Source organism: Sclerotinia sclerotiorum, genomic scaffold, assembly GCF_000146945.2.
Source record: "Sclerotinia sclerotiorum 1980 UF-70 scaffold_9 genomic scaffold, whole genome shotgun sequence".
Classification (NCBI taxonomy): Eukaryota; Fungi; Ascomycota; class Leotiomycetes; order Helotiales; family Sclerotiniaceae; genus Sclerotinia; species Sclerotinia sclerotiorum.
The window spans coordinates 383,160-404,163 of record NW_001820827.1 but is presented as its reverse complement, the minus strand read 5'-3'; the positions used below and the strand labels follow the sequence as shown (position 1 = coordinate 404,163).

Genomic DNA, 21,004 nt, shown 5'->3' with positions numbered 1-21,004 from the left:
ACAGTAATGTCCATTATTATATCTCAAAGAACCGAGTATTCTCTTATTGTATATATTATTATATTAACAATTTTTTTATTGATAAATATTATCATTTATAAAATTAAATATATAATTTTATTTATATTGTATTTTATAATTAATTAACTTCTTATAAATATTACATTATAAATATTGTTAAAGTGAATGGTTCCTGCGTAGCACGTGCACAGGGCACTAGTCCTATTAGGACTAGATTGAGAAGCTTGTAACGATACTGTACCGGAGGCAGCGGCTGCTTGAGGTTTCGTCTGATTGGTAGTTGTGGGTTAAGGCTTTATCACTAGTCTTCACTTGGAAGTGAAGTCGTTACTAGATCAAGTAGAATGTAGGTAAACTAATTGATAACTAAGTTGAGCACGAAGCTCCTAAACTATGAAACTACTCTGACTATATAATGAACGATAAAGGGAGCCTCTAGGAGCTTTCTGGCTCCTCAAGACTCCTTATCACGCGATTTCTGATGGTGCGTGCGCATACGATCTTCAGGTGACCAAGATCACATACTAATTCGATGAAATCTGATCGTGTTTGCACAAGGCCTAAGCTCTCCTAATTAATCAGTTTGCTACCATCGTAACACCATCAATCCTAATGGTGAATCGTGACAAAGCTCTCTGTAGGAGAGCTTCGCACTTCCATAGAACTTAGATAATGTATGATTTATATAAAAAGCCCAATATAGCCCCAGTTCTGCCCTGTCAGCTTCCCACTATTCCCTGTGTAAGGTCATTCCTTTTAACAAATATTATATAAAAAAATTTACTTTTTATTTATATTTAATTGTCACGAATCACGATTATTATAATACAATAAAAGCAAGTACGGAGGTTTGGGCCGCTGGTTCCGGGGGGTCCTTATCGATAAGGAATCCTAGGGCAAGTATCCTAGGATAAAATGTGTCCCAGGATAATAATAATCCTAGAATAAACATTTAGGCAACCGCAATGATGTAGGGCAAGCATCCTAGGATAGTATTTGTCCTAGGAGCTAAATTATCCTAGGAGACGAATCGTTCCAGGATTAGTGTCCTGAGGCTCCGATGGGATCACGTGACGTGATAGCTCTGCTAGCCAGCTAGCATGGGCTAGCACTCGGGAAACGTATAGTATATAGTCAGAATAGTTTCATAGTATAGAGGCTTCGTGCTCAACTTAGTTATCAATTAGTTTACCTACATTCTACTTGTTCTAGTAACGACTTCACTTCCAAGTGAATACCAGTGATAAAGCCTTAACCCATAACTACCAACCAAATGAAACCTTAGGCAGCCGCTGCCTTCAGTACAGTATCGTTACACTATCTACCTAAATAGCCTAACAGTTTCCCCTTTCCTTTCTCCCCTTCCCTCGTCCCCTTCCCTCCCCTTCCCTCTCCTCCCCTTCCCTCTCCTTTCTCTCCTTTCTTTCCTTCCCTCCCATCCCCTATTCTCCCCCACCCCATCCCATCTCATCCTCCAAAAACAAACAAAATCAATCCCTTACATCAATATAATTCCTATCTCTCATCTCTAAACTTTTTAAAAAAAAAGGACTCCTCAAAAAACAAGAATCTCATCTTCAAATCTTCTCAACAATCAAAGATTTTGAGATTGGAGAATTAGTAAATAAATAAATTAAATTATCAAATATTATTAACTCAATTCGCTTCTTATTTATTTATTACAATATAATATAATACAAAGGACTTCTGATTTAATACAAAGATTTTTTTCTGGATGATGATGATGGTGATGATGATGATAATGATAATTATAAATAATGATGGTACATTATTACACAGGTTATTCCCAATTTTGTGTTAATTCCTTAGAAGGTAGTAGATATTATCCTATTGGATATTCACCCCTCGTAATATCACCACATCATTTTTGATTTTTCGGTTTGAATAATCAATTGTTTCTGCTGTCACGATTAATTAATTAATCGTTGAAATTGCTTCATGACCACTTCCATCAATACTCTTCATCGTCTCATCATGTCTATCCATGTTTTCACCGTTAATGTGCTGATTGGAGTCATCGCCATCCTTTAACCTTCCAACTGATTCTACTTCCATCTCCATCTTCATAGCCTCTTCGTTCTCCCTCATCAGATCCTCTTCTTGCATCCTCAACTCTCTCTCCTCTTCTGTTTCTTCCTTCACCTCTTCCTCACTTACAATTTGCCCATTACCATTAGCCATCTCAGGATCTTCTGACCCCAATATAGGCATACCTTCCTCGGGCGGCGGCGGAGGAGGGGGAGGTGGTGTAAAAGAATCAGTTGGCGTTTCACTTTCAGTGCCATGATCCTTAACCCTCTTATTTTCTGACGGACTTTCGTCATTGTCTTCTCTTTTCCTTTTCAAAAATTCCATTTCGAGTTGTCCACTAGGTGATGCTGTCGGACTTGGTACGTCGACCTCCACATCCACATCAACCACATCCGGACTACTACTTGTAGTCGCATTTTCTCGCCCTGGTTCTTTTCCATTGGTTCCACTTCCATTATTCCTAGGCTGCGCTTCTCGTTTTCTCCTTTCCGCTCGCTTTTCCTCCATTTCCTTTTTCTTTTGTACTGCCTTCTCGAAGTAATCACGCACATATTTCTTAACCTTCTTTTCATGCTTTTCGGATATCTTTGTAGGATCTTCAACGCGATTGTTCTTGAAATCAGAGGCCACGAGCTTTTTACCACATTCCTTTGCAAATTTTTTGAGGTCATCCTTGGGGAGTTTGCCGGAGTATTTTTGCATTACGTGTTTGATATGAGGGAATAGCTATGAGGTGGAAGTCAGTGAAATAAACGATTAAAATTTGAAGAAAAATCGACCGGCGTAGAAAAACAAACTATCGAACATACGGTATTCTCATAAAGTTTCATCTGCTTCTCGAGAGGTAGTGAGCGCCATTTATCAAGTGGCCTTTTCTTTTCCTTAGGTGTGCCTTCAGCAGAATGGGAGGAAAGAGCAGGAGTTGTCGAAGGCTCCTTTGTAATACTATCAATAATATCTTGAAGAGCCTTTTGCGTTTGCACACTCTTTGGAGCTGCCTTTGGCGGTGGTGGTGGCGGGACTGCTCCTGCGGGCATAAATGGCCTCTCCCATGTTGTTTGTCCCGTTTTACTATAATAGTAGGCGTTTCCATTTTGGTCCATCGCGGTAAACCAGCCGGGTGGCAATACCATGTTGAAATTGTTGCGCCGAGGCATAGGTCGATTCAGAATGAAGTTGGCATTGCGTTGAGGAATAACGCTCCGGGGCCCAGTAGGGGCAATGATGGCTGGAGATGGAGACTGAGTGACTTTCTCTACTTGTTCTGGTCGTCGCTCAAATACTTGTGCAACAAGAGTTGGAGCTCTCCTTGGAATTCTATATGCAAACTCCAATTTGCTCCATGCTTCCAATAGTCTCTTTGACTCGAAAGCAATGTCTTCATGCTCGGAATTTGTGAAGCCTTCTAGAACTGTTTCGATCTTCGAATCAACGATTTTGTTTCGAGTGAGTCGTGGAAACTTGTAGAGAATATCAAGTACTTGGAGGATCACGTTGTTATCTTCCTTCCAAGTAGTCAAGGTCGTACGAAGTATTTGATAACCATGCATTTGTATAACTCTGTTTCGAACTTTGTCGTCTTCGCACTGTTGAATTCGGCCCAGTAGCTTGACGGCAATCCATTTCTCTTTGCATTGCATAAGGGTTGCCATAACCTTTCGCACTCCATTTTCATCAAGTCCCCTTGGTTGAACATTGTTAACGTATTCTTCGTCATCCTCACCTGTCTTCTTTTTCCGAGGTTTCTTAGCAACAGCTGAATCCCAACCATCACCATCATCAATACCAAGAGCTTCAATGGTAGCATGAGAAAGTTTAGTAGCGCGTTCAGTTTGAGTCTTGCCTCCGATGAATCCAGTACAGTTCGGTTCGCCACAGTAACAAGGTTGAGGGTCGGCACCATATCGGTCAACATTGTAATTGAAGACCAGTTCCTCGCCGGCTTTGATTGCACGCTCGGCAAAAATGCCCATGCGCAACTTTTCCCCGACCACCCACTTATCCACATAGCAATTCGGATTACATGAGTGATTGCAAAATCGGCCAAGATTCCCTTTCTTTGTTGCATCCACGAATTCATGCTTGGTAAGGGACATGAAATAGAAATGTTTGATTCCTTCTTGGTCATATTGAATGGTGCGTCGTCGAAATGTCGGTTCATTGATAACTTCTCCAATATACTCGAAAATGAAATCATCAGGATGTAGATCGGTATTTGCGCGTAGCCCGTAACCTTTTTTATCCGTCTTGATCACTGAAACTTTGGCATATTGTCTGCGTTGGAAGCGTTGGTTCTGACAAGCAACACCACAATTGCAATCTTTGTGGCCTCCACCACATTCCATCTTGGTCAATCGATTAATGCAATCTGAATCCTCTCCGCAGGCATGATTATTTCCATCGCCTGATAAGATATGTCAGCTAAAGTTTCTATTTTGCGATTGATTGCAGTCGAAATAAAGAATGTACTTGAAGTATATCTGTAGACTTACTGTATTCCTCGGGACAATCACAATCCAATGCATCGTGATCGGAAGCCCCCATATGCTTAGCTCCATAAATGCAATCTTTAATTACCTGAAAAACTGAAGCTGCCTCTTCTGTAGAATCTGGAAGATCGTTGAAGAGAGGGGGTGGTCGAGGAATTACTTTTTGTGATGATTTCCTGGATAGCTTCGGAGCTTTTCCAGGTTCGACGGTGAGGGTAATGTCACCGCCAATAACCTCTTCATCCTCTTCATCTCCAGATTTTGGCGTTTGGCTGCTGCTTTGTCTTCTTGAAGGGGTTCGAGAGCGAGAGTTTACAAGACCTGGGGTATTGGAGGGAGACCTCTTGATTTCTGTAGGAGTAGAAATGTCTCCGTTTGTGCCATTGGCAAAATCCTGAACCTCGATCCCTTCCTCAAGTTTCATTTCGCTCAGCGCAGCGTCTACAATCTCTGGCCGAATCTCCCTAGTGTCATCCGCCATTATGAATATGTGGATGGTGTAGAGTTGTGTTGCGATTACTTTATATTTGTGTGTTGGCGCGAAGGGAAAGCCGAGCTAGCTAAGTTGATGTGTTCGATACGGCCTTTTGTTCTTAGTTGTGTTGGCAGACGCGAAGCTCCTAGCGACGTTGGGTAGAACGCAACACCTTGTTATTGACCGTAGCACTTTTTAAACTCCCGTCACTTCCCAAGCAATTTATTCGCGTTTGTTGCGCACGCACTTAAAAGTCAAGAGAGTGGTTGCGCCTGGATGGCAAATCGCGAACAGCTGCAGGGTTGCGAAATATTAGCTGACGAGGTCGATGCAGTCCCGCAGACTTAAATATGGATGGTCGGACTTCTATCAACAAAAACATAAAGCCCTTGTTTGCCACACTGAATGAATGTGGGCTGCAGAACAGCTGGACGGGAAGGAATTGGGATGGGAGCGAAGTAATGGAAGTGCGTCTGCTGAACCTCCAATTTCAACTCTGCAACATGTCGCAAAGGCCAAACTCTTATATTCCTCAATCCCGATGCTCACATATCACTACTCATGTATTGAAATGGCTTTCTATCCCCCCCAAAGTAGTTGATATTTGCTAATAATTGCTCTACGGAGGAGGACGACGATACAAATTGAGACGAGCTATTGCGCGCTCGGCTAACCTTAATTCCGCTACTTCTGAAAGAACGCTGAAAATCAAAATTATACTCCCCTCAACCCTGGCAGACAGATGATAACTACTCCAATCTGCCAGATGATTTCCAAGAATTGATATCCTTATCCTTATTTAATGCTTCACTGCATCCAAGGTATGGTCATACCTTACCCAATGTATGGTGATGCAAGAGCTTATCTCCTAAATCCAAAGCCAGCTGAGCTGAGATGATGCCAAATCATCAGAGCTTTTACCAGACAAATGTGTCCCACACAGTTCCTTCCAGCATGTATACATTGTATTTTGACCTCGAGTTTTTTTTTTTTGAGTTTTTTTTAAAAAAAAAGGCCCCTCTTCCTACATGGTACCCGCGCATGCCATTTTACGATCCTTCAAACTTTAAATTCCCCATGATGTGTATTATGATAGCGAACGTAGGAACGTTGTGTAAATCGGGCTTGTTGGCTGCTAGCGGTGTCGTGAAGAGATCGGTTTCTGAAGGTATTGATAACCCAAGTATGGCTGCAACAGTATCAATTCAAACTGTATAAATGCATACTCGAGTAGTTGATCATGCAACCGCGCATTCCAGTTTCTTAACTCTACCCCACAATGATCTTCCACATAGGGCTTGCAGTCATCATCGGACGGAAGGAATATTACTGCGACCTCATAGCATTATCGTATCTGTGATTATTCGTCAGTGATATCCAAGAGGAGAGCGATGAAAAATAACTGGTCATCTTCATACCTAAGTATCTAAGTACCTAATGGATTGTTGACAGCGCATTCCTGCATGCGCATAGTCAACCCCACAAAGAATTCGGATTATAAGGTGATGAAGGTACTACTTCCCCCGAAGAAGGCAAATCATTGTTTCAATGCCAATGGAATACCTGACGACTGGAATATCTGAAGCTTCCATCACAAGTTGGGATGATTCGCCTAAACATCAACATCAAAAGCAAAGGAAGAGAGGAGGTACGGAGTACATTTAATACGGTCGCATTTTTGGCCTCGGAAGGATAACCACTCAAAGCGATCGAGCCCTCCAAAGCCAATCGATTCAACATTGTCCAAGATTTCGAATACAAAGCATGATACTCGGGGAGAAGATATTATTTCGAAGGATTAGGTTATGTATAAGGAAGGCTCCGTATGACAATGGCGAGGTCGCAGATTTCACAGCCTTACCAGGTAGTTGTCGTAATAAATGGTTGGGTTGTGCTGACTTCCACAATTCCACTAAGTCTGTTGAGACTTGTAATTGGCGGTTGGTGAAGCTCTTCTGAGCCAATCTCAGGATAGAATTGAATCATTTCTAGGAAGCTGCAAGGACAGTTGAGCTATAGTTGGTATCCAATGGCATATTTAAGTCTCTCCCCTATTTTTTGTTTTTATATGAAACGATCACATCAGATATGGATTATGTACACAATTTTGATTTTTTGTAGGTGCAGACGAAAGGTAGAATCATGATTAGATAAAGGATCTATGCACTACGCACTATTAGGTAGGGACCTAGTAAACACACAAGACCTCGGATACATTATGGCGGAGATTGAAGGAAGGAAGGAAGGAAGACGGGGAAGCTGGGGCACACGGAGAATTGATTGATTTATTGATTGATTGATACTTATGGAAAAAGGACAACCAATGTCAATTGACCATAATTCAACAAAGGAGATAATAAAGCTTCAATGAATCAGCCACTAAAATTCTAATTCTTCCTTCAACTCATTCGGAGCTTCTTCATTATTTCATATCATGCGTGCATCACTTCCGCTTCCCAGTTCTCTCTTCATCCTAACATCTTGCATTGCACAGCGCATTAGCTGGCCTCAATACATCCAGTTAAATCTTCTCATTCATTTCCCTCAATGGGACTGGCATATGGACTGGCATATATGCACGACATAACTCTCCCCCATGTTGTTTATTATTCCTAAAGCAACCTAGAGAAAACATAGCCAAAAATCTAAGAAAAGAAAAAGGGAATGGGGGATCTTATCTCCCATCCGCACCGGGCTTACCTCTCCGTACATCTACTTGATTCCTTCAATTGAGATTCCAAAACAACCTTACCTTTTTGGTGGGTAACGGCGTTCGGTGAACACTTTTTTAAGGTACAGGTACAGGTAAAGGCACAAGCACAGGTGCAGGCACATCTCGTTGCGTGAAGAGTGCCGGCCTCATTGATGGTTTGATACTTTGATGGTTGTCGCTGTTGCAAGCCAAAAACAAAACCAAAACCAAAACATTTATCCTTTCTTACCTCACTCTTTTCTGCTACACGCGCTTCTTTCCACGACCTGTTCCTATTCCAAGAACCCTTCAACTTACGCGGGTCTCATTCATCGCTTCCATCGATTTTCTACCTCTCATTTCATAAACTTACACCTATTTTGCTACACAATCTATAACTCCCTCTTTGATAACTGTTTTTCATCTCCTAATCTCACCTTCATCCTTTTAATAGGTGAATAAGGATTCGTTCCTCCAAAATACTATTCAATGTCAAGTAGGTACTTAAATAACTTCTTGATTTATTTTATTTGTCAAAGAAAAATTTGGTCTTTCATATACCTACTACCTATTCACTCGTTCAATAAAATCCGTTTCTATTTGTCTCAAGGCATCGAATGAAGATAAACATTTGATCATAAAACATACAACCTTTCAACCTTTCAACTATTGTTTTCACCTCACCTCACCTCACCTCACCACTAGTCTCCACAACAATCATGGAGATGCCATTTACAGAACAAGAACAGGTATGTTTGCGCAAAGAATTAAATATGATAGCTACGTACAAGTTTAGATCAGTGCGCAATCTTCACCAGCCATCTCATTGCCGAGAGCGCCTCAGACTAACTTTTGGTTGCTTTTTTTTGCAATAGCGCTTCCTCCTTGCAGAGGTGATCAAGACAAGCTCTATACCACCAGAGAAGTTGTTGGTAATTTTGAATGAAAGTAACGTCAACCCAAATTGGTTGTTGATGCAGGTTCCCCAAGGTATGCACATTTACCCCAGCTTGATCTCCAACTCTCAGACCTCCATAACCCCGCGCGAAACATACAAACGCAACTTTCAAGCACCGAAAAACATTGATCGAATGGAATATTGATGGAAGATTCTAGGACGAAACTTGGCATCCTGTATCAACACTTTTGAAAGTCTCGCTGGCCGAAATTCCAATAATTTGACACCGCAATTACCTCCCCCTCAATTTCTTTCAGGTGGCTCTCCTAGCCTACAGAACAAACGCAAGTCTGTTTCCGATCTTGAGTTGACCGGTGTCGATTCTTCTCGAAAACGCAGAACCCCAGGTTTAGATGTCGTTTCTGCTCAGCGCAACATTCAACCCAAGCCAGCCGCAAATGGCTCCCCAATCTCTTTTGCCTCGCCATTCGTAGGTCAAGGACCCAAAAAGCGTGGTAGACCTTCCAAGAATGATCTTAAGCTTCGACAGGCTGAAGAAATCGCGCGTGGGGAGATTTTAGGTTCACTCGAAGTACCTAAAAATTCCATCAACTCCCCCATTGCCAGTGGTGGTGACATCAGCTTAGAAAACATTTTATCTGCTACACCTGTCGTTACTCTGGCTCAAGAGTCTGAGCCAAGTCCAGTTCTTTCCTTTGGCGATCAAACAGACTCGGGCAGAAAAAGGCGTGGCCGACCAACTTCCAGGTCATCAAATGTACGGAAATGATGATATCCATAGCTATTGAATGCTAACTTCCCTATAGGTCCCAAGAACAGGTGAAGGCAGCTTTCCTATCCTCGCTGCTCAATTTTCCCGACAAGTACAGCCCCTCCAGCGATTCGGTACTCAGCAGACTTTCGATCGATCAATGAGAGCTCAATTTCAGCCTGAGTCTCGTGAAGGTCAAATGCACAGAGATAATCAAGGCCAAGGGATACAATTTGATGTTCCAGGCAACACTGAAAAGCGACAGATGTATATTCGTGGCGATGCATGCGATAAAGAACAGCAGGAAATGCAATATAAAGGCGCAGCTATGGAGCGCAAGTCGATGGACCAAAAGGATGATCGAAGACCTGAGCTGTAAATTTCTCACCGGCACGCATCTTTGCTCATTTTGAAGAATCTTCGAAGCTGTCCAAATGTCTACCTTTTCCTTTTACAACATGAAATTTCACACCAACCTAATCGCAAGGAATTCTAATTCAAACCTGCCACTGTCGACTGTTTTCATTCGACATATCACGACATAATTTTCCGATTTCACGATTTACAGAAACAGCCACTTATAGAGTATATGCCCTTTGACGAGGTCATAACCTCTTCCACATCTCACATTGTTCAATGCGTCACGAGAAAATTTAATGCCACTCATACCCTCACGGTACAATTTTCCTTTCTTCTTTTATGCTTACTTTACGATACCATGTTTATAACGACATTCGGAGCGGCAGCGTCCATTTTATTTCTTCTCTTCTCTTTTTTTTTTTTTTGGATTGTTTGGAGGGTAAGAGGATTGCTGCTTGTTTAATATCTACTACTATTTTCTACTCCGGTAGCAGCAATAATCGATCTACTCCATATATCTAGATAGCCTGAGTGTTATCTCAAGTAGAGGCAGAGTCTTTACAGTCCAATTCTTTACATGATAGGAGGTTTTGAAATGTATGGAGGATAGAATTTTAAATGGATATTGGATGCATTTGTATTGATGATGGATCAGTGAATGAATGAATGGATAGAATAAGACAGTGTAGGAGTAGGAGTAAGATAGGAATCGAATAAATAATTCTGGATGATGAAAAAGAGAAGATGGAAAATAGGCTATGCGGATAATGGAGATGAGAGAAGAGGGAATAGGAAACAAAGAATAGGGAATAGATATATTTAGATGATATCTTTTTTATATGTATATTTATTTATTTATTTATTTATTTATTTATTTATTTATTTATTATAAGATAATTGATAAATAAATATATTATATTATATATAACGTGGTTTATCAACAGTCCGCCCACTTTTTGGCCATTTCCAACTCTTCCACTTCAATATGCGTTTTCTCAATAATTACTTATAGAAACTCATTCTAAAGAAGTACGAATTATCGAAGCTATTGGAACTATTAAACTTAATCCACAATTCTCAATTCGGAAAGTGGCAAACCTCTATAATATACCTCGATCTACTTTGAGGGATAGAATTAAAGGTTGTACTAATATGGCTGACTATCGATCAAAAGGTCATAATTTGACCAAATTAGAAGAGGAGGTGCTTATCCAGTATATAATCGATATGGATGAGAGAGTTTTTGCACCTAAATTGAGTGGTGTAGAAGATATGGCGAATTATATCCTCGAATCGCGGGGTGCAAAGAAGGTTGGAAAGCTCTGGGCTCATCGCTTTGTCAAACGATACCCAGAGTTAAAGACGCGTTTTAATCGCGTTTATGATTTCCAAAGAGCTCTTTGTGAAGATCCAAAGCTTATTGAAGAGTGGTTTCGATTGGTATTGAATATGCGGGCGAAATATGGTATTGTCGATTCCGATTTCTACAACTTCGATGAAACCGGCTTTATGATGGGCGTAGGATCTCTCAAACCCCTCACAATCCAACTGAGGCTCTCTTACAATCAACTCTAGTAAAAGCTCGAATGGCTCGTCATCAAATCAATTGAATAAGTTATGATTGATTAATTAGAATTCGAAGTGGTTAAATGGTCAAAAAGTGGGCGGACTGCTGATAAACCACGTTATTTCTTTAATTGAATATTTATTTTAATCTTATTTTTTTTTATTTAAATAAATAAATATATATATATATCTTTATTTAATAGATATCTATTTTTTTTATAATTATCTATAATTTTATATCATATTACTACCTATTTACCTACCTATCTACCTATTATCCAATTCATCATTCTATACAAAACTTTCCCATTCAACTTTATCATATTTTTCTTCAAAGAATATTCACTCGATTTGATTTCTGTAAAGGAATACATTCACATTCACATTCAAATAAACAAACAATTCAAAATCCTTTAAACGTGAGCGAAATTTCGCTCCCGTCATATCTCTGATATTCATCCTAATGCCATCTCCTATATTTCATATTCCAAAAATTCATATGCAATGCAAACCTGCGTGCTCATTTCATCTCATCTTCACCGCGCGATTAACGCAAGTGGTGATCCAACCTGAAAACTCCAAGCACATTTACCCAGGCTAAATTACATTTTCATTTCCGTATCCAAATGCAAAAAACCAATATCAAAAAAATGTTTCAAAAATATCAAAAAATCAAAAATCAAAAAACTGAATCCCGAAAGAAATTGGTGTGTGAGAAAGCAAAGCTTCTTTTGTCGCTTTATTGCTCCACCTCAAGAAGAAGAAGTGAAGTAGCGGTACCTAGGGGAAACTAGGATTTGAAAATCTTCTCGAGGCGTTCCAACAAAATGTCGGCGTGATCTTCTCGGAAAATCAACATAGGTCTGAGACGAATGGCTCGCTCGCCAGAACCTCCAATGTTGATGCCAACGCCCTTAGCCTTCTTGACTACCTCATCTCTGCGGTTGCTGTCAAAGGCGAGGAAAGTTCCTTGTCCTTTACCTCTTAAGTTTTGGATATCTCCTGGATATTTCTTGGCGAGACTTTCAAGTTCTTTAAAGAGATAGTCTCCGACCCTGGCGGTGTGGTTAACTAAATCCAAACGTTCGATTTCCTCGATGATAGCACGGAAGAGGAGAGCACGGGCTGGATCTCCCATCCAAGTGTTAAATTGACGGTATGGTTTGTTAGGGCGGAGCTCGGGGTTGCCATAGTAGTAACCAGCTGTTTGGGCTTTCTTGGAGAAGGTGACGATATCGGGAGGGGTCTCTAGGTTCCAATGTTCGTGGGCCCAGAATTTACCGGTAGCACCTACACCGGTTTGAACCTCATCAACGATCAGGAGGATGTTGTGTTTCTTAGTGAGGGCTCTGAGACCGCGGAAGAAGGCTGGTGATGCGTGGTTGTCTCCTCCCTCTGATTGGATGGGTTCCACAACGACGGCACAAGGTGGGAGGTGATGGGTAGTGATGATACGTTCAACATCGGCAAGAGCCTCCTCTTCAATCTTCTTGTTCTCCTCGACGTGATCCTCAAGTGGGTATTTGAGAAGAGGGAAAGTAGCTTGCGGCCAGTCGAAAGCAGGAATATCGAGTTTGTGAATTGGCTTACTGCGAGTGGTAGAAAGGGATCCGAAGAGACGTCCATGGAAAGCACTCTTGAAAGACAGGATAGATAATTGAGGCGCACCTGGTGCTTGATTAAGCATAGATGAAGCAATATCTGCATCGGAGAATTCCACATGTGCACCACCACGCTCTTGTTGTCGACGATACATAAATGCAGCCTTGTATGCAGTCTCATTGGCATCTGAACCTGCCATGGCAGTGAACACCTGATCAAGACCTTTTGGTGCTACCTTCAGAGCACCCGTCTTAATAATCTCGGCCCAATCGTGCGAAGGGAAGTTTCCGAGAGCGGGGCGGTTTATGATGGCAGATGCCATTTGTTCGGTCTGTGTGGCTTTGAGAAGCTGAGGATTATTGTAACCGACTGGGATTGATGCAATTTGTGCATAACTATCATTCTCGTCAGTATCCTGCGATGCATGCAATAATAAAGTAAATGCGAACATACACATCCAACAACACATTTCCATCCGGATCCGCAATGTAGTTACCCACACTCTTTTGATAATCGGCAAGCATGTTTACACTTCGGGTATCAAAGACTTTATCCAAGTCTGCAATTGCCTTTTGAGATTCTGGACCTGGGATGGCGGTCCTGACGACTGGAGCCTCTGGTTCACCGGCGATTTGAAATGGTTTGGCACTTGTAGTGGCGTATGTTCGCCCTGTTCGTAAAAGGACTCTTGAAGCCATTGGACGCAATTGCGCGGCAGCTCTTAGAGAAGCCATTGTTGAGGGATACGTGGATGATATTCTTGAAGAGAGGAGAGTGGTGAAAGAAGAAGGGGAAGGAAAAAAGAAGAGAGAAGAGGGAGAGAAAAGGGAGAGGAAGAGATGGAGATGAGGAATCGAGAAGGAATTGTGGCAGTTTTGTTGTCTTTTTCTCTGCTGGTCACCTCTCCTGCAATGAGTGGGGTAGGGTCAATGCATATTATATTTATTATTATTGATTATTGATTTTTTTTACCTCTGTAATCATGTAATGTATGTGTTGCAGCCTTTGACTTTATCTTTGGATTGTTATCCGACTTATCGTGACGTGAAACGGGAAATAAAAGCGGGGACGGGCAGGGATTGAGCGGCACGAAAGGGAGATCCTCAATTGTGCCACGGTACTTTGTATGCATGAGCGTTGATGTACATTGAAGTTACATAAGAGGATAAGAATGATTGAAATATGATTGGTCATGTGATGAGATGTTGTGAATAATAATAATGCCAATTCAATGACATACTCTGCATTAACAGAAATACATGAGAGGTTTGACTAATATTTATCTTGTATTGTACTCATGCCCAGCTAGGCAAGTGAATATAACAGGAAACAATCTTGATCAAAAATGGATAGAAACGATATATAGGTAGGTACCTATTAAACATTTATCAATGTCATACTCGAGTACTCCGTACGTACATTATCATCAATGAGGGGCAAAAGTCTATCTTCTATTTCAATACATACCCTAGCAGCGAGTCAGCCAAATATTTAACCTTTTCCAGGGCCAAAAAGATTTGGGAAATAAATTCCGATAACATTCCATTCATACACCTTGCTAATTTCATTTGGGAAAGTACAGCCCGATCGTCTACAGCCAATCAGTCAATACAATCATCCATTATCCATTTCTCCTCCGTCTCCACTCTCACTCGCTGGCCATGGTCGGATACCGGTATCACTCAATGAGTCAATTGACTGTTGTACATCTAGTTGTACATATTTATATGGCGGTGAGCTTTGCTCTAGGCTCGGCTTTTCCATGGAAGACTCCGTATTTCTCATCATCGAGTAGGTATGTGAGTGGCGCGTGTGCATGCGTGCATGCGTGTACTAATGAATGCCACATGTGCCGAGCACCGAAGATGGGGAAACGGGGATATCGATAGACAGCGGATGGGAAGCGGAAGATAAAAAATTTGATACAGGGAGTAGGGAAACTCTTAATCGTAATTCTCATCTCTAACATCACCCCTAGATGATTCTTTACCTGTTTGTGAGGCTTGTGAGCTCATGGAAAATCCGACTGTAATGTAAGACTTGCTGCGTGGCAGTAGGCTGGAAAACTGTAGACAAGTCTGTCCAGTCGTATGTCTGAGTAAACATGACTTGGTTAATAAGCGCCGAGGTATCGTCGCCCTGGATCATCTCATATTATATAGTTCTTTATTTTTATAGTTCTAATTCTCTAGACAATTAATATAAATTTCAAAGAGAAATATATTAAAGCTTTACACTTTCTATACCCCGCTATATACCGACAAATATATATCTTTTTAATTAATTTCAAAAAAGAAATATAAAGATTAATATGTCACGATTCACCATTAGGATTAGTGTCCTGGGATGAAAAGGAATCACGTGATAAGGAGCCCTAGGAGCCCTGAGGAGCCAGAAAGCTCCTGGGGGCTCCCTTTATCGATCATTATATAGTCAGAGTAGTTTCATAGTTTAGGAGCTTCGTGCTCAACTTAGTTATCAATTGGTTTACCTACATTCTACTTGATCTAGTAACGAATTCACTTCCAAGTGAATACCAGTGATAAAGCCTTAACCCATAACTACCAATCAGACGAAACCTTAGGCAGCCGCTGCCTCCAGTACAGTATCGTTATATAATATTGATTATATTAATATTTTCTATTTATATTGTTAAAAATTAAATATAAAAAAACTTATATATAAACTATATATTAAAAGATTGGGTGGAAGAGGCCTCTATGTTGACTATATTACTGTCACGATTCACCATTAGGATTGATGGTGTTACGATGGTAGCAAACTGATTAATTAGGAGAGCTTAGGCCGTGTGCAAACACGATCAGATTTCATCGAATTAGTATGTGATCTTGGTCACCTGAAGATCGTATGCGCACGCACCATCAGAAATCGTGTGATAAGGAGTCTTGAGGAGCCAGAAAGCTCCTAGGGGCCCCCTTTATTGTTCAGTATATAGTCAGAGTAGTTTCATAGTTTAGGAGCTTCGTGCTCAACTTAGTTATCAATTAGTTTACCTACATTCTACTTGATCTAGTAACGAATTCACTTCCAAGTGAAGACTAGTGATAAAGCCTTAACCCACAACTACCAATCAGACGAAACCTCAGGCAGCCGCTGCCTCCAGTACAGTATCGTTACACTTTGAGCACCGTTACGGTTAAGCTATATCAATTACGATGGACTCCAGTCAGCAACCCACCGAACCAGTTTCCTTCATTTCCATTGGGGCCCCAGAGCAGGCCGCCGCCACCATGGAGCCGAGACGAGCAATCCAGGTATCCACCCCTGACTTGTTCCACGGAGATCGTAGCAAGCATCGAGCTTTTGTCGCACAAGCTGATCTCTACTACGCTTTCAATGGACACCTTTTCTTGACACAAATGCAAAGGATCTTGTGGTTAATCTCGTTCTTCCGAGGAACTGCGTTCAATTGGATCGAACCCTTCTTCAATGACCTTATGACCAAGACAACCGACGGACAACTCAATGAGAACATGAAACCTGAGACACGCCGCCTCTTCAATACTTATGAGTCATTCCGACAAGGATTCGACAGGGCTTTCGGGGAAGTTGACCCCGATCACATGGCTGAGAGAGCATTACGACAACTTAAGCAGACAGGGTCAGTTACAGCCTACACTGCTAAATTCCAACAATACGCCGGGCGTATTACATGGGATGATGACTACCTTAGATCCCAGTTCTATGAGGGACTCAAGGATATCATCAAGGACGAGCTAGCCAGAGCTCCAAAACCATCAAACCTTTCCGAATTAATCGAGACCTCCATTCTAATTGACAATCGCTTTTATGAACGACGAATGGAGAAAAAGGGAATCACTCAAGAGAGTAGAAAGTTTCCAAAACATCAGCGCCAGAACAGACACGATGATGCCGGCGATCCAATGGAATTGGACGGAGCTGAACGCCACCAAAAACCAAATGGACTTAGCGTTGAAGAGAAAAAGAGACGCAGGGAAAACAACCTATGCTTCACCTGTGGGAAAAGCGGACATATGTCTAGGGATTGTTCCCAGAAAAAGCCTTTCGCCGCGAAGGGCAAGAAACAAGTAAGATTTGGAACCAAGAAACTGGGATCCCGAGAAGCGGGTGCCCTAGAGGGTAGCTTCCGAGAGATTGGACAATTAATCATAGAAGTCAACCTGGAGAACCAGGAAGTCAAGGCCCTGATCGATTCAGGAGCTATGGGAATATTTATGGATCCCGACTTTGCCAAAGAAAATGGGATTCCCACCGAGCCAAAGGAGCACCCCTACCAGCTAACGCTGTTGGGAGGCAAGAAGGTCGGAGTAGATGGCTGGGTACGTAGACAAACTAGCGTCATCAAAATGATCATGCAAGGAGGGCATACCGAGTAAGTCAAAATGGACTTAGTACCATTGGGCAGACATACAGTTGTCCTAGGAACCCCTTGGATTAAGAGGCATAATCCAAACATTGATTGGGTAAAGGATACTCTTACATTCGATCGTTGCAGATACAAGAACGAATGACTATATGGCCCGAAGGAACAGACTTCTGGGGAGGCCGGATACCGTGCTATGGCAGCCACGGATCCTCCACTGGTCGGCGAGACCGATGCAAAAGAGATTCCAGTGCAGTACAGAAAGTTCGCCAAGCTGTTCGAAGACCCGCAGGATTTGAGAGCCCTGCCAGAACATAAACCTTGGGATCATGAGATCAACTTCAAAGAGGGATTCGTACCCCCGGCTGAGAAGTTGAGACCACATAACCCCAGTACTCTGAGAGTATGGGAAGAATACAGATCTAAAGCTGAGAAGAAAGGATGGATTAGGAAATCCAAGTCCCCTTGCGCAGCCAACGTATTATTAGCATTCAAAAAGGGAGATCCGAATGGTCGACCTTGCGGAGACTACCGCCGAGTGAACGATGAGACCATCAGGGATGTGTACCCAATACCCAAAGCTCAAGAGTTAAGGGATAGATTGAGCAAGGCAGTGATTTACACTAAATTGGACCAGAGAAATGCTTTCAATTTGATACGAATCAAGGAAGGGCATGAATGGAAGACCGCCTTCATACTACCTTCCGGGCTATGGGAATACACTGTCATGCCGTTCGGACTAACAAATGCACCTGCCACATGCCAACGACAGAACAACGAAATACTCAAAGAATTTAGCTCATTCGTGATCTGTTACTTGGATGATATCCTAGTCTTCTCCCAGAAGGTAGAGGAGCATGAAGGGCATGTCATCAAGGTACTCGAGGCATTTAGGAAGGTCGATTCACGACTCAAGTTATCGAAATGCGAGTTTAGTGTCAAAAAGGTAACCTTCCTGGGATATGTCGTAGAACCAGGACAAATGAGCATAGATCCGGAGAAAACTGAGAAAGTAAGGAATTGGGAACGACCTAGAAACGTCAAGGATGTACAAACCATACTAGGGTTCGCCAACTTTTGTCGAGTATTCATCAAAGACTTTTCCAAAATGGTAGAACCACTTACAGAGATGACAAAGAAAGGTATGGGATTCGCCTGGAATGAGAGGGCAGAGCAAGCCTTTCAAGAAATCAAGGATAGATTCACCAGGGAACCCATACTTTACAACTATCATGACGATCGGGAGAGCATCATCGAGACGGATGCTTCCGATACCTGTGTAGCAGGAGTCCATCTCCAGAGAGACGACAACGGGAAACTGCACCTAGTCGCTTATTATTCCAGCAAGATGGATAAAACAGAACAAAATTACAACATCTATGAGAAGGAACTTATAGCTATAGTCAAGTCACTGAAGCATTAGAGGATGTACCTCCAAGGGGCTAAATTCCCAGTAATCATCCATACTGATCACATGAACCTACGAACCTTTACTACCACTAAGGTCCTGGATAATCGTAGACTAGCTCGATGGGCTGAGGAATTGGCCAGTTTTGATTTGATAATCAAGCATGTCAAAGGCAAGGATAATGCAAGAGCAGACGCGCTGAGTAGGCCACCAGGTTACGAGGATGATAAGACCTACCAGGAGACAGCAATCCTGAAATCATTACTAAATGGGGATCTCGTTCCGAACCTAACGGAAATCGCTGTTTTAGAAAATAAACCAACGGAAGTCTGGAAAAACAAACTCACAGAGGCACAACAAAACAAGGAAGGTGTCAAATGGCCTGAGCCGCCAGTGACCGTTGACGGATTGATACGAGTAGTAGGGAAAATATGGCTACCAAGTAGCATTGCTCCCGAATTCATCGAGGAGCAGCATGCGTTGCCAGCTCATGGACATCAAGGAGTACGAAGGACGCACTTAAGAATTAAAAGACAGTATTGGAGTCCGGGACTCCGAACCATGGTCAATAAAGTGGTCACCGAGTGTGATACCTGTATTAGGAACAAGGCTTCCCGCTATGCCCCCTACGGACAGATGCACACAACCGAAATACCACCATCACCATGGAAGTCAATATCATGGGATTTCATAGGACCATTACCTAAATCCAAGGATCCAACGACAGGAGTAGAATACGACTACCTCCTAGTTATCATGGACCGATTAACCAAATACATGATATTAGTACCATGCAAAACCACTTTAACTGCAGAAACCCTAGCAGCTATATTCCTTAAAGAGATCATTGCAGTACATGGATTACCAGAGGAGATACTCTCGGATAGGGATAAACTCTTCACATCAAAATTCTGGACCGCCTTAGTAGCACTACTAGGCGTAAAAAGGAAAATGTCTACAGTATTCCACCCACAAACGAATGGAGGGAATGAAAGAGTAAACCAGGTTGTTGAAGCTTACCTTCGCTGCTATATGAATTACCAATAGAACAACTGGGTAGGACTACTATTCTTAGCATAATTCGCATATAATAGTTCCACTTCAGAAATAACACAAGTCACCCCGAACTACGCCAACTTTGGGTACGAACTGGTCGCATATCGAGAACCTGGCATTCCAGAAGTAGAAAACCAATCCGCCATGGTACAAACAAAGAAACTCAAAGAAATTCACAAGGAACTCGCAGCCGAACTTAAGTTCGTTGCTGAAAGGAACGCTCATTACTACAACAAAAAGCGTAGTCAGGAGCCAACGCTAAAAGAGGGGGATAAAGTCTATTTACTTCGAAAGAATATCGAAACTAAGAGACCAAGTGCGAAACTGGACTATAAAAAACTAGGACCATTCAAAATCAAGAAAGTTAAAGGACCCTTGAATTATGAATTGGCGCTACCAAAGAATATGAACATCCATCCAGTATTCCATATATCCTTGCTCGAACTAGCACCACCAGGGGCACCTAAAGCCCCTGAAACAGAAATCATATCCACAGACCAGAACGCCGAGTACGAGGTGGAGAATATACTAGATTGCAAATATATTAGAGGCAAGGTCAAATATTTGGTGAAATGGGAAGATTACCCGGACTCCGAGAACACGTGGGAACTGGAAAAAGACCTCAAGCACCTTGAGAAGTTTGAGGAGTTTCGCCGACAGAATCCGAATTTTCCCAGAAAGAAGGGGAGTTCAACGCGGCCTGCACGGAAGGAGAATTCATCGCACTCAGTAAAGAAGGGTCGAAAGAGTCGAAACCAGTCGTAGGAAGGTCGGAAGGACCAGTTTGTTCTAATTGACCAAATTGACCAAAGGGGTTGGAGGGAGCAACAGGCGCCGAGGACGCAGCAAATTCCTTTTCCTTCTCTTTTCTTTCTTTCTCTTCAAGAGTATCGAGCTCATCAAGATATTTGAGCCCACAACGTAACATTTCATCACGTCGTTTTTGAGCTGAGCCTTCTGCTTAACTAGACGAGCAGTCTTGGCAGATGATTCAGCAATTTCAGCATTTAACTTATCAACCTGCCGATCAAGTCTCTCCCAATCATGCTCCCTAAAGCATGAATGGATCGTACATATCTTGTGGGGAGAATCGACGATGTTATAAGCGATCGGGACGACGCTTGGCTAAGAGGGGAATAGTGTCACGATTCACCATTAGGATTGATGGTGTTACGATGATAGCAAACTGATTAATTAGGAGAGCTTAGGCCTTGTGCAAACACGATCAGATTTCATCGAATTAGTAT

General features: G+C 42.0%; 10 protein-coding genes across 10 annotated transcripts; 6 read left to right on the top strand and 4 right to left on the bottom strand.

Moving 5' to 3' along the window:
• Positions 1-1,956: 1,956 nt before the first annotated feature.
• SS1G_07089 (hypothetical protein) lies at positions 1,957-5,043 on the bottom strand (the record flags this gene model as incomplete). The annotated part of the gene is made up of 3 exons (XM_001591593.1): positions 1,957-2,799; positions 2,883-4,477; positions 4,566-5,043. 3 exons carry the CDS (start codon positions 5,041-5,043, stop codon positions 1,957-1,959), a joined length of 2,916 nt encoding a protein of 971 aa, XP_001591643.1.
• Positions 5,044-6,117: 1,074 nt separating this feature from the next.
• SS1G_07088 (predicted protein) lies at positions 6,118-6,255 on the top strand (the record flags this gene model as incomplete). Its single annotated transcript, XM_001591592.1, has 1 exon — positions 6,118-6,255. One exon carries the CDS (start codon positions 6,118-6,120, stop codon positions 6,253-6,255), a length of 138 nt encoding a protein of 45 aa, XP_001591642.1.
• Positions 6,256-6,316: 61 nt separating this feature from the next.
• Positions 6,317-6,538, top strand: SS1G_07087 (predicted protein; the record flags this gene model as incomplete). The annotated part of the gene is made up of 2 exons (XM_001591591.1): positions 6,317-6,387; positions 6,490-6,538. The coding sequence occupies 2 exons, from the start codon at positions 6,317-6,319 to the stop codon at positions 6,536-6,538; spliced, it is 120 nt and encodes a 39-aa protein (XP_001591641.1).
• Positions 6,539-7,558: 1,020 nt separating this feature from the next.
• SS1G_07086 (predicted protein) lies at positions 7,559-8,089 on the bottom strand (the record flags this gene model as incomplete). Its single annotated transcript, XM_001591590.1, has 3 exons — positions 7,559-7,659; positions 7,790-7,820; positions 8,048-8,089. The coding sequence occupies 3 exons, from the start codon at positions 8,087-8,089 to the stop codon at positions 7,559-7,561; spliced, it is 174 nt and encodes a 57-aa protein (XP_001591640.1).
• A 359-nt stretch (positions 8,090-8,448) lies between these two features.
• On the top strand, positions 8,449-9,778 carry SS1G_07085 (predicted protein; the record flags this gene model as incomplete). Its single annotated transcript, XM_001591589.1, has 4 exons — positions 8,449-8,478; positions 8,605-8,719; positions 8,846-9,405; positions 9,455-9,778. 4 exons carry the CDS (start codon positions 8,449-8,451, stop codon positions 9,776-9,778), a joined length of 1,029 nt encoding a protein of 342 aa, XP_001591639.1.
• A 1,133-nt stretch (positions 9,779-10,911) lies between these two features.
• Positions 10,912-11,334, top strand: SS1G_07084 (hypothetical protein; the record flags this gene model as incomplete). Its single annotated transcript, XM_001591588.1, has 1 exon — positions 10,912-11,334. The coding sequence occupies one exon, from the start codon at positions 10,912-10,914 to the stop codon at positions 11,332-11,334; it is 423 nt and encodes a 140-aa protein (XP_001591638.1).
• A 781-nt stretch (positions 11,335-12,115) lies between these two features.
• SS1G_07083 (hypothetical protein) lies at positions 12,116-13,661 on the bottom strand (the record flags this gene model as incomplete). The annotated part of the gene is made up of 2 exons (XM_001591587.1): positions 12,116-13,322; positions 13,381-13,661. The coding sequence occupies 2 exons, from the start codon at positions 13,659-13,661 to the stop codon at positions 12,116-12,118; spliced, it is 1,488 nt and encodes a 495-aa protein (XP_001591637.1).
• A 657-nt stretch (positions 13,662-14,318) lies between these two features.
• On the top strand, positions 14,319-14,964 carry SS1G_07082 (predicted protein; the record flags this gene model as incomplete). Its single annotated transcript, XM_001591586.1, has 3 exons — positions 14,319-14,338; positions 14,510-14,718; positions 14,906-14,964. 3 exons carry the CDS (start codon positions 14,319-14,321, stop codon positions 14,962-14,964), a joined length of 288 nt encoding a protein of 95 aa, XP_001591636.1.
• Positions 14,965-16,103: 1,139 nt separating this feature from the next.
• Positions 16,104-19,748, top strand: SS1G_07081 (hypothetical protein; the record flags this gene model as incomplete). The annotated part of the gene is made up of 4 exons (XM_001591585.1): positions 16,104-17,249; positions 17,463-18,305; positions 18,432-18,581; positions 18,717-19,748. 4 exons carry the CDS (start codon positions 16,104-16,106, stop codon positions 19,746-19,748), a joined length of 3,171 nt encoding a protein of 1,056 aa, XP_001591635.1.
• Positions 19,749-20,379: 631 nt separating this feature from the next.
• On the bottom strand, positions 20,380-20,685 carry SS1G_07080 (hypothetical protein; the record flags this gene model as incomplete). Its single annotated transcript, XM_001591584.1, has 1 exon — positions 20,380-20,685. The coding sequence occupies one exon, from the start codon at positions 20,683-20,685 to the stop codon at positions 20,380-20,382; it is 306 nt and encodes a 101-aa protein (XP_001591634.1).
• Positions 20,686-21,004: the final 319 nt, after the last annotated feature.